The sequence below is a fragment of the Staurois parvus genome, unplaced genomic scaffold (genome assembly GCF_062004578.1).
Source record: "Staurois parvus isolate SC_StPar_1 unplaced genomic scaffold, SC_StPar_1.0 ptg000651l, whole genome shotgun sequence".
NCBI classification, from domain to species: domain Eukaryota; kingdom Metazoa; phylum Chordata; class Amphibia; order Anura; family Ranidae; genus Staurois; species Staurois parvus.
In genome coordinates this window covers 296-12,500 of record NW_028318447.1, presented here as the reverse complement: position 1 = coordinate 12,500, position 12,205 = coordinate 296, and the positions used below count along the sequence as shown (strand labels likewise).

At 41.6% G+C, this 12,205-nt stretch overlaps 1 protein-coding gene across 1 annotated transcript in view; it reads left to right on the top strand.

Annotated features, from left to right (window-relative positions):
- LOC149448886 (non-homologous end joining factor IFFO1-like) overlaps nt 1–11,409 on the top strand; it is an 82,592-nt gene extending 71,183 nt beyond the window's left edge. Inside the window, exons 7-9 of the mRNA XM_089694110.1 lie at nt 1,353–1,448; nt 4,093–4,223; nt 5,002–11,409. Coding sequence (XP_089550236.1) covers nt 1,353–1,448; nt 4,093–4,223; nt 5,002–5,092 — 318 coding nt within the window. The 3' untranslated portion in view covers nt 5,093–11,409. The remainder of the gene's footprint in view (nt 1–1,352; nt 1,449–4,092; nt 4,224–5,001) is intronic.
- Nucleotides 11,410–12,205: the final 796 nt, after the last annotated feature.

Genomic DNA, 12,205 nt, shown 5'->3' with positions numbered 1-12,205 from the left:
CTATCTATCTATCTATCTATTATCTATCTATCTATTATCTATCTATCTATCTCTCTATCTATCTATTATCTATCTATCTATCTATCTATTATCTATCTATCTATCTATCTATCTATCTATCTATCTATCTATCTATTATCTATCTATCTATCTATCTATCTATCTATCTATTATCTATCTATCTATCTATCTATCTATCTATCTATTATCTATCTATCTATCTATCTATCTATCTCTCTATCTATCTATCTATCTATCTATCTATCTATCTATCTATCTATCTATCTATCTATTATCTATCTATCTATCTATCTATCTATCTATCTATTATCTATCTATCTATTATCTATCTATCTATCTATCTATCTATCTATCTATCTATCTATCTATTATCTATCTATCTATCTATCTATCTATCTATCTATCTATCTATCTATCCTGTATGTTGAAATGCATTTTTTATATATTTTTACAAATATTTTTCATATATTTTGTAATATATAAAAAACACATTTCAACATACAGTATATATATATATTGAATACGGCCAAAATTGTAGTATTTCAAATATATGTCAATATTTTTGGGAAGAGTATTCTTAAAAGATTTTTAAAATATATTTTTCTTCCATGTGGGTTGGTTTGGTATTACCTGATTCATCGATCCAGCAGGCTCCCTCGACTGGTCCACCGCAGCCTCCTCTGTAAGCTGCTCCCAGCCATGGTCGCACCTCCGCTGTATATGTGCATACGTGATGACGTGAGGCTCCATCCACAAACCGGAGCTTCATGGAGAAGAGGACAGAGTGGGAGCCTGCTGGAGTGGAGAGTAATGCAGGTCATAGACGGTTCGTTTATCGGACGATTTTTTCGTCCGAAAGAATAATCGGCCGATTTTCGCACTGTTAGTGGGGCAATGTCATTGGCCGATTTTCACGGTTCCTCCTCATTTCTTTTATGGGTCACGCTGGAAAACTTGCAAAAAACGACCGATTTTCGCAATCATTGGTGGCAACAAATGACCGATGTTTTTCGGATGAAAAATCGGCCGATAAACGAACCGTCTATGGCCTGCATAAGGCAAGTAATGCAACCTTTTCTGCAACCCCCCAAGACTTCAGGAGCATTTGCCCCTTGTGATGCAGGGAAGGGTGGCCCACTGTAAGGGTTTTTTTGTGCCCAGAGTTGGGCTTTAACATTAGCAGACACGAGCCTTCAGACAATGGAAAAAAGGAGAAATGCAACCAAATACGGAATTAAAATGAAACACATGATAAGTTTGGTCTGCCAGTTACAGCTGAATGTAAGGCCCGGAATATTCCACAATGTCCTCTTGTTTTTTGCTTTGTCCAGGGCCAGGATGACAGTCTGGAGGAGGTGATAAAAGATACAGAGTCTCTCTTTAAGAGTCGGGAGAAGGAATACCAAGAGACCATTGATCAGATCGAGGTAAGGGACCTAAAGCAGGCCAAAGGGGCGAGATTACAACTTACACCATTGCCCCAGTGGCGACGTCTTAGTGGACGAAACGCGTTGGGTAGAGCTATAGTGCTGACGTCATCACACCCGTCGTGAGATAGAAAAGAGACCTCCCCCCCAATGCTGTGCTGGGGGATGGGCAGCTAGATTGGAAGCCTTCATATCCCCCAACTGCATTTTGTACTGGCAGGACAGAACTGTTATACTGACAGCCCGCTCCTGCAGATGACATTGCTGTATCTATCAGTGGAGCCCCAGTATTGGTGTGACAGCCGCAACGTCGTCGCCTGATAGACCAGGGAGCGGCTGTCGGAGTGACAGAGCAGTGATATCATACAGTCCCTGCAGGACGGAGCTGTCAGTGTGACGGTTGGTCCTGCTCTGCATCCAATTATTAAACAAAAATACTATTAAGGTTTTTTATCCGAATGCATTCTATTCTTTAATGTAGGAATCCCTTCTGTGTCCAGGATCCCCCCCCCCCCCCAGTGCCCCCGTTATGTGACCCGACCCCGATCTCCATCCAGCACTGTGCAGGAGAGCAGCGGGTTTCTCGGCTCTCTTCCAGCTCACAGGGCAGATTGATAGTAGGCATGTGCAGAACGAAAACATTTGTTTCATTGTGAAGTATAGCTGGTTTTATCCTATTTGAAATTTGAAATTCAAATTTCAGAAGGCGGTTTATTCTTTCTATTTTATTGTATTCTATTCTAATCTATTCTATTGTTTCTATTCTATTATTTTATTTTCTATTCTATTCTTTTTTGTTCTATCCTTTTATTTTCTATTCTATTTTATTCTATTGTTTTATTTTCTATTCTATTTTACTCTATTCTGTTCTTTTCTGTTGTATTCTAGTCTATTTTTTTTGTTTTTCTATTCTATTATTTTCTATTCTACTCCTTTATTTTCTATTCCAAGGTTTTCTATTTAGCATTTTTTATTCTATTCTATTTTATTCATTTCTATTCTTTTCAAAATCCACATTTCAGAAGACAGCTATATTATTTCTCTTCTCTTCCTTTATATTTTATTCTATTCCTTTATTTTCTGTTCCATTATTTTCTATTTAGCATTTTCTATTCTATTCAATTTTATTCTTTTCTATTTTTTTCAAAATCCACATTTCAGAAGACAGCTATTTCTCTTCTCTTCTCTTCCTTTATATTCTATTCATATTATTTTCTATTCTAGTATTTTCTATTCTATTCATTTCTATTCTTTTTAAAATCCACATTTCAGAAGACAGCTATATTCTTTCTCTTCTCTTCTCTCCTATTATTTTCTGTTCTATTCTATTCTGTTTTATTCTTTTCTATTCTTTTCAAAATCCACATTTCAGAAGACAGCTATATTCTTTCTCTTCTCTTCTATTCCTTTATTTTCTATTCTATTCCTTTATTTTTTGTTCTAGTATTTTCTATTCTATTAATTTATATTCTATTCTATTTTATTTTATTCTTTTCTATTGTTAAATCCACATTTCAGAAAACAGCTATATTCTTTCTCTTCTCTTCTCTCCTATTATTTTCTATTCTATTCTATTCTGTTTTTTTCTTTTTTATTCTTTTCAAAATCCACATTTCAGAAGACAGCTCTTTTCTTTCTCTTCTCTTCTATTCCTTTATTTTCTATTCTATTCCTTTATTTTTTGTTCTAGTATTTTCTATTCTATTAATTTATATTCTATTCTATTTTATTTTATTCTTTTCTATTGTTAAATCCACATTTCAGAAGACAGCTATATTCTTTCTCTTCTCTCCTATTATTTTCTGTTCTATTCTATTCTGTTTTATTCTTTTCTATTCTTTTCAAAATCCACATTTCAGAAGACAGCTATATTCTTTCTCTTCTATTCTATTCCTTTATTTTTTGTTCTAGTATTTTCTATTCTATTAATTTATATTCTATTCTATTTTATTTTATTCTTTTCTATTGTTAAATCCACATTTCAGAAGACAGCTATATTCTTTCTCTTCTCTTCGCTCCTATTATTTTCTGTTCTATTCTATTCTGTTTTATTCTTTTCTATTCTTTTCAAAATCCACATTTCAGAAGACAGCTATATTCTTTCTCTTCTCTTCTATTCCTTTATTTTCTATTCTATTCCTTTATTTTTTGTTCTAGTACTTTCTATTCTATTAATTTATATTCTATTCTATTTTATTTTATTCTTTTCTATTGTTAAATCCACATTTCAGAAGACAGCTATATTCTTTCTCTTCTCTTCTCTCCTATTATTTTCTACTCTATTCTATTCTTTTTTATTCTTTTCAAAATCCACATTTCAGAAGACAGCTATATTCTTTCTCTTCTCTTCTTGCCTATTATTTTCTATTCTATTCTATTCTTTTTTATTCTTTTCAAAATCCACATTTCAGAAGACAGCTATATTATTTCTCTTCTTGAAGAGAAGCGATGTAAAGAGATTTCCCTCAATTCCTTCTTTCCAAGACAGGAAGAGAAGAAAATGTCCCCAGTGGGGCAAAGATGGCAATAAATACCCTGACAGGACCCTGCAATCATTTCCTATTTTATCCAAAACAGCGAAAACATTTTTGGCTTTCGATATACTTCGATGACAGATGAATGTTTCTTTGTGTTCGATCTACAGCTGGAGCTGGCCACAGCGAAGGACGACATGACCCGTCACCTGCATGAATACATGGAGATGTGCAGCATGAAGCGAGGGCTCGATGTGCAGATGGAGACGTGCCGGAGGCTAATCAACCAATCTGAAGAGAGGTGGGCAAACCAACATCTGATTGCAGAAAGTTCAGCTACCCAGTAAGGCCCAGTACTGGGTCTCTGTGCTTCTCTATGCAATTCAAGCTCATCTTATCTGGCAGGAGGGGCCGACAGTAGTGCTGTACTTCTTGAAAATATCACAGCACCCTGCCTCAGTACTCCTCCGAAATCCCCCCAGCCCTGATGCAAGCAGTGGGTAGGCTTTTGGGAGGAGTTATGCAAATATTAAAATGCTGGAGGAGTGGGCGTTCCTAGGCAGGCTACATTTACATGCATACCACCTACAAATGGTGCTGCGCCTCCATGACTGGCAGAACTGAAATTCATTGAATGAAAGGGGTGGGGCCACGCAGGGGCGGACTGACCATTTGGGAACTCGGGCACTGCCCGAGGGCCCAGGGTCAGTAGGAGGCCCCATGAGATGCCCTTGGTACCTTCCATAGGCTTTTTTGGGTGTGGTTTGAATGTGGGCAAGGACATAGGGGCCCCATGATCCCCTATTGCCCGGGGGCCCCATTAGCTGTCAGTCCACCCCTGGGGCCACAAGAAAGTTATGTTGAGGAGGAAAGAATTAGATGATGCTGACGTCCTCCAGTCAGGAAATGAGGAGGAGCTCTATCTGACTTGCTGCAGCTTCTAATGCACATAGTGAGAAGCTCACAGTGTGCGGTGAAATCAGAGTAAGCCATTCCAGTCCAGGAGAGGAGCCGCTACAAGTGTGCGAAGATGGAAGGGGAGGGTGGAGTTTAGATTTAAGTGTTTCCTCTTCCATCAGGTCTCCTCCGCCCAGCAGCGAATCCGTCGGCAACGAGGACCCCGAAGACTCAGACCGGGACGCCCCATCTTCGGACAGCTCGGCCAGATGATAAAAGAGGAACTCTGAATTCGCTCTGCACCTGCCACCACTGCCTGGAGGGCGGCGTGACGCTGTATGCGTTGGTGTTCATTCCCTGGGACCGATTCCGAGCGCAGAAAGTAGCCAGCGGGTGCAGCTGCTAGACTCTGGGGATACAAAGGGGGGCGCAATGCTGAACAGAGCCTGGGGTTGGAGGGCGGCTCTCTGGCTTGGTATATATAGGGGTTCGATGCTTTATCCTGTACGTAGAGCTGCAATAACGTCTGTAGATATTGTCTATATAGGTGTGGGTGCTAGGCATGAATCACTTTAGTCTGCTGGGAATATTACGGGGAATGTATAGGTGTCACATGCCGATGGAGTATGATGAAATACGGCCCTGCGCAGGCTGTTCCTAATTGGCAGTGCTCAGGCCAATGATGACGTGCAAAATGCAGCAACCTTCATCAGCCAATGAGTCGGCTCCAATGCCACCGATGATACTGCAGTGTAAAATTGGCCAGCAGCAGGATATTTTTAATGAGCAAGGCTAGGCCCTAATATACTAAAGATAAAATGCACAGGCTGGGGTTTTACTACAAGAATTAAAGTGTCACAGATAATACAGCAGTGTAAAATTGGCCAGCAGCAGGATATTTTTAATGAGCAATGCTAGGCCCTAATATACTAAAGATAAAATGCACAGGCTGGGGTTTTACTACAAGAATTAAAGTGCCACAGATTCTACATAAATATAAAACTGGCCAGCGGCAAGTTATTTTCTAATGAGCAAGGTTAGGCCTAAATATACTAAAGATAACATGGACACACTGGGGTTTTACTACAAGAATTAAAATACCACAGATGATACAGCAGTGTAAAATTGGCCAGCAGCAGGATATTTTTAATGAGCAAGGCTAGGCCTAAATATAACTTAGATAAAACGTACAGGCTATGATTTTACTACAAGAATTAAGGTAGCACCAGTGCTGGGACAAGATCATAGGTTGGGGCTAAATATACTAACAATAACATGGACACACTGGGGTTTTACTATAAAAATGAAAATGCCACAGATGATACAGCAAAGTAAAATTGTCCAGAAGCAAGAATTAAAGTACCACAGATAATACAGCAGTGTAAAATTGGCCAGCAGCAGGATATTTTTAATGATCAAGGCTAGGCCCTAATATATTAAAGACATAATGCACAGGCTGGGGTTTTACTACAAGAATTAAAGTGCCACAGATGATACAGCAAAGTAAAATTGGCCAGCAGCAAGAATTAAAGTACCACAGATATTTCAGCAGTGTAAAATTGGTCAGCAGCAGGATATTTTTAATGAGCAAGGTTAGGTCTAAATATACTAAAGATAACATGGACACACTGGGGTTTTACTACAAGACTGAAAATGCCACAGATGATACAGCAGTGTAAAATTGGCCAGCAGCAGGATATTTTTAATGATCAAGGCTAGGCCCTAATATATTGAAGACATAATGCACAGGCTGGGGCTTTACTACAAGAATTAATGTGTCACAGATGATACAGCAGTGTAAATTTGGCCAGCAGCAGGATATTTTTAATGAGCAAGGCTAGGCCCTAATATACTAAAGATAAAATGCACAGGCTGGGGTTTTACTACAAGAATGAAAGTGCCACAGATGATTCAGCAGTGTAAAATTGGCCAGGAGCAGGATATTTTTAATGAGCAAGGCTAGGTTCTAATATATTGAAGACATAATGCACAGGCTGGGGTTTTACTACAAAAATTAAAGTGCCACAGATGATACAGCAATGTGAATTTGGCCAGCAGCAGGATATTTTTAATGAGCAAGGCTAGACCCTAATATATTGAAGACAAAATGCACAGGTTGGGGTTTTACTACAAGAATTAAGGTATCACCAGTGCTAGGACAAAGTCATTTAGTGCCCAGGTTGAAGATGATAAACGGTGCCCCTTCAAAATGTGTGAGCATTATGTGTCAGCAAAAATCCCCTCCCTCCCCCCAAAAATTCAAGCACTATAGGGGGGCTATAGGATCGCAGCATCGGGGCCATGCACTAGGGATTCCACTGGCTGTCAGATTGCCACTGTGCAGTCTTTGCTTATCCACCCCCTACCCATGCTCTTTGCTGGAAAGAGATGGGGGAAGGTAAACACTGCACAGGGGCAATCCAGCAATCCCAATCCAGGATAGCTGCAGTGGCACAAGCTGGAGGGGAAGAGAGCACAACCCGCCCCTCTTCCTGGCTCTCTCCTCCTCTCCATATCTGGCCCGTCCCCTCCAGCACTAAGCTGTCGGGAGTAGTGAAGCTGCTGTCACTACTTCTGTCAGCTTTTAGGTAGGAACTCTCCATGCAGTGCCCCCCCACCTCACATGATACCACTGCGCCCAAGGCAGCCGCCCCTCCTGCCCACCCTTGGGTAGCATGGGTGATACAGCATTGTAACATTGGTCACAGCAGGAAATTTTTAATAAGCAAAGCTAGGCCTAAATATACTAAAGACAAACACCACGAGCTGGGGTTTTACTACAAGAATTAAGGTAACACAGGTGATACAGCAGTGTAAAATTGTCCAGCAGCAGGACAGTTTTAAGTAGCAAGGCTAGGACCAAATGTATTAAAGACAAATAACACAGGTTGGGGTGTCATTACAAGAATTAATTTTGGCACGGTGGTAAAGCATAGCATGTGTACCAGCCCCTCTGGCTACCCTGCTAGTTTAAGGGTAGTAAACTAACAGGGTAGCCAGAGGGGGTGTAGTAAAACTCCAGCCTGTCCATGTTATCTTTAGTATATTTAGGCCTAACCTTGCTCATTAAAAATATCCTGCTGCCAGCCAATTTTTCACTGCTGTATCATCTGGGGGTGGTAAAACCACGGCTCAAGTACCAATTTTTCCAAATACAATTGTAGAGGCCCTCACTTTGGGAGGTTTCCTTGAACTTCCTGTTGCGTCTTTAAAACAGGAAGTGCAGGGTGGGGGCATGTTGATCAGGCTGACTGCAGGACTGCTGGCATGCCACGCACCTGCCTGTGGTCATGTAGCTATGATTAGAAGCAAGCAGTCTATGTAGGCACAGAACTCCAGGAACCCAACATAAATGTTACTGAAAGGGGACTTCAATAATAAAATATCACCAATAAGGTTTACACCTTAGCCCCTTCCTGCCCAGCCCCAGCATCCCTTTATTGGGGTCTTTATGTCCGGTGGGTGGAAAGGACCGGTAGATCACGGGACCACTGTGAATGGTTGCCACAGTGGTCACATGATTGAGAACCGGTCCCGCTGGCTCCCAGTCATTAGTAGAGACAACTTGGTCACGTTGCTGGGAGCATGCAGGGAGCACACTCTCTGGCACCTATAGACTCATATATGGGGGCTTTAAAGACCACCTACTTTGCCACCACACATATGCTGAGCTGTGGATATGAGACATAATCTACCCCACTTCAAGGGTTAAATTCTCACTTAGTCTATTGGTGCAGGGGTAAGGTGTATTTCTTACCCTATTATTGGCTCCAGCAGGCTTCCTCAATCTACGTGACCGGTCCCCCGCAGTGTTTTCTATAGGGCGACTTCAGGGCGCGGTCACATGCTCACTTCCAGGGTTAGTAGACCTGCACTGTGTCTGAGGACGCTGAGGGACCAAAGCTTTAGGACAGTGCTGGAGCCTGCCGGACCAGGGGCGGACTGACCATTTGGAAACTTGGGCACTGTCCGAGGGCCCGGGGTCAGTAGGGGGCCCCATGAGATGCTCCTGATACCTTTTTCATAGGCTTTTTTGAGTTTGGACATGGACACAGGGGCCCCATGATCCCCTATTGCCCGGAGGCCCTATGAGTTGTCAGTTTGCCCCTGTGCCGGACCAAGAGGTAGGGTGAGTAATACACCTTACCCCTGCACCCTCCCCCCCCCCCCCCAGACTAAGAGCATTTAAACTTTGCATTGTGAGAGATTTGGAGGGGATTTGAATTAGAAACAAAGGGTCAGGTGCCACAATGCATCAAGCACAAGTGTGAATGGGCCCTTGTTGTGTCCCAGCATTTTGATTTTGCCCCCTATGAGGATATTTATCCTTGTTGGCGGGGACCCGAAGACAGGTTTGGGGGAAGACTGCTCCATGATAACCAACAAAACTGGAAAATTTACCACTGGAAACTTCAAGTGGTGAATTTTTTTTTTAATTTTCATGCTTCAAGTTGTGAATTATTTTTAATTTTCATGCTTCAAGTTGTGAATTATTTTTAATTTTCATACTTCAACTGGTGAATTATTTTTAATTTGCATACTTCAAGTGGTGAATTATTTTTAATTTCCATACTTAAAGTGGTGATTTGTTTTTCAAATTTGCATAGCTATTCGTCCAGCGAACCTGCTAGTACATTGCATCTGTGCGAATGGGGCAAAATTGAACATTCTCCTTCTATTTCCTCTATAGGTCGAATGTTATTCATTGATTTAAAAAAAAAAAATATGAGTGGTCCATGGAAATACCATCTTATGGCCGCTAGAGGGAGCTGAGGATCACACTTATTTTCTATGATCCTCAGCGCCATCTAGTGGTGGTATTTTCCCTAAAGGTGCTTCATGAGCTTGTTATTACGTGACATAATCTCTCGTTAGTTGAGGCTTAGCTAGTCAGCCAGCAATATAGTGGAGCCTGGTTGCTGTGGGTTACTGCACTTTGCACACTGATATTTGCACACTGCCCCCTGCTGGATACGTCTGTCTGTGTAGCTGTGTGCTGCCTTAATGCTCTTTGTATATAAGAAATAAAGATACTGGATACATATCTACGGTGGAAGGGGTGCAAGGCACTCCCTACCTATACACAGAGAAATATTTCTGTATACAATGACCTCATCTCATGTATGGAGGACTGGATATATAATGGGGGGGTGGGGGGAGGGGGTGAACGACAACCTGTATTGTAATAATGACCATAATGCTGGGAATGGGAGGGGGCTGCAGGGGGGTAGTTAGTCTTTGTATTGGGATTTTCCGGGGATAAAGGTTTAGCGTATGTTGGAGGTGCCATCTTTAAGGCTCCTGTGCCTCCATGTTACTGTGGCACATGGACACCTAACTCTCCCACAACCTAACCTCCTAGAATCTGCCATGGCAAAGGGTCTATGCAAATATGGTGGAGCTTGATGGCCAGCACCGGCCAAACCCTTTTATTTTGTTTTGAAAAGAGCAAAAAAGGGTTAGAGCCTATGTCAAGGCTTATTATTTTTTTTTTTCGAAGGGTTTCCCCTCCCTTCCCGTCAAGACAGGAAGTGATGCATAATTTCTCTAATTTGGACGCCTACTAAAATCCATTGTTAGAGTTGGAACTTCTGACAATGTCTTTATGACTGTCCATGCCTTTCCTGTCTGTGACAGCCATGTCCACTTATCCTCCATTTCTCGTATGAGCGTCACGGAGACATGAAGTGAGGAAGATCTCATCAAACGGGGTCAATGACAGATAGAAACCTGACTGACATTGTAACACAGAACTTCAGTCAAAATCAGTTAAACCTAATAGCCCATGAAAGGTAAACAAAAACACATTTTGCTGTAATATTCACCTTAAATCCAGAGATTTCCCCTGCAGTTCTTCTTTCAGCCACTAGATGTCCAGCATCATTCAAACTCACTTCCTCTAAGATCACATCATCCCGGACAAGCCCCCAACCTGTGACTGGACAGTGAAAGGAGAAGCAGCGCAGTGATGAGCTTATATCTCGATCATTCTGCTCCTTTCAGTATGCTTCTTGTCAGCACGTGGACTGATTGGGTCCTTGTGCTGCTTTTTCTTCTCACACTCCATCCCTGCTGTACAGGAACTGCAAGAGGCTAATACTTGGTCACTTTTAGATACTTTTTGGAAATATACGATTGGAAATAACACGCAGAGTGACCCTGTACTTGCTCATGCACAGTAAGCAACAGATTTGCTAATAATCTGCACCCCCCCCCCCCACTTGCTTAGACTCTTCCACTTCTGGGTATGGGGAGTGTATAACTCTATGACACCCTATTGCCATCCTGGTACTGTAACATGGGGTGGGGAGACAGTCAGACCAGGGTGCCTTGTAGTTTATGTGGGGGAGGGGTGTGGGATAAGTACAAGCAGTGTACAGAGGTGAGAGTGCTCAGTTATGTGAACTTGTTTTTTTAGCCCTGGATGGACAAGCAGAGGTTCAAGTCAAAGCAAAACTCTATTGTGTTTAGAGCGGGGGAGGGTTTTCATGTTGATACGATCCTTGTATCCCCGATGGGGATAATCCCCTTCATTTCTAAGTCCACTGACCCTGAGACAGCAAATCTGACCTTCAGGAATATATCCCCCCCCCCATAGAGAGCCTACAGAACCATTCTTCATTCCAATATAAAATATATTCATTGCTGTCTGTGCCCCCTCTGGAGAGATTTGCCCTCACTTCCTGTGCTGGTGACACCATGGGGTGGAAATACAGTTGCCATAAATAATAAAAGTGAATATCAATAAATTTGAATGACAAATAGAAGAAAAATAAGAAGAAGAATTAAAAAAATAATAATTAATAATAATATATAATTTCCATTGAGAAACTTGTTCTAATTCAAATATATTTAATTTTTTTCTTTGATTATTTATGTCAATTGTATTTCTATAGAATATACATTTTTATTGATTGATTCTCTAACCCCACATCTCCCCCCTTTTTTTTCCTGTAATCTTCCTATTCATCAAACACTGCTTCCTGAAGAAGTGACAACTAGTCACGAAACGCGTTGCTTTGTATTTATTAATAACCTTTTCGAGAAATGGACGTCCCCTTTTTGAATTGACTGCGATTGTATTTTCAGGCATTCTGCTTTTCCTATCCTTATCTCCCCAATGGGGACGGGACAGAAGTCGTAAACTAACAGGAGTCCCTTCTTTGCTCTCTCTCATACAAAATGGGGGCTTGGCCAGAGTTCTCCTTGACCACTTGGCGCCGGTGCCTCCCGGCCCTTTAAGGGTTTTAGAAGCCGGGAAGACGGGGCGGTGTTTTAGGGTCATGTGACCGCCGTGATTCGCCGTCACGTTGGTCACATGATCGGGAAAGGTACCGATCGAAAGAGGAGATCGGGACCTTTCCGTGAGTACCGGACACGTGTGCT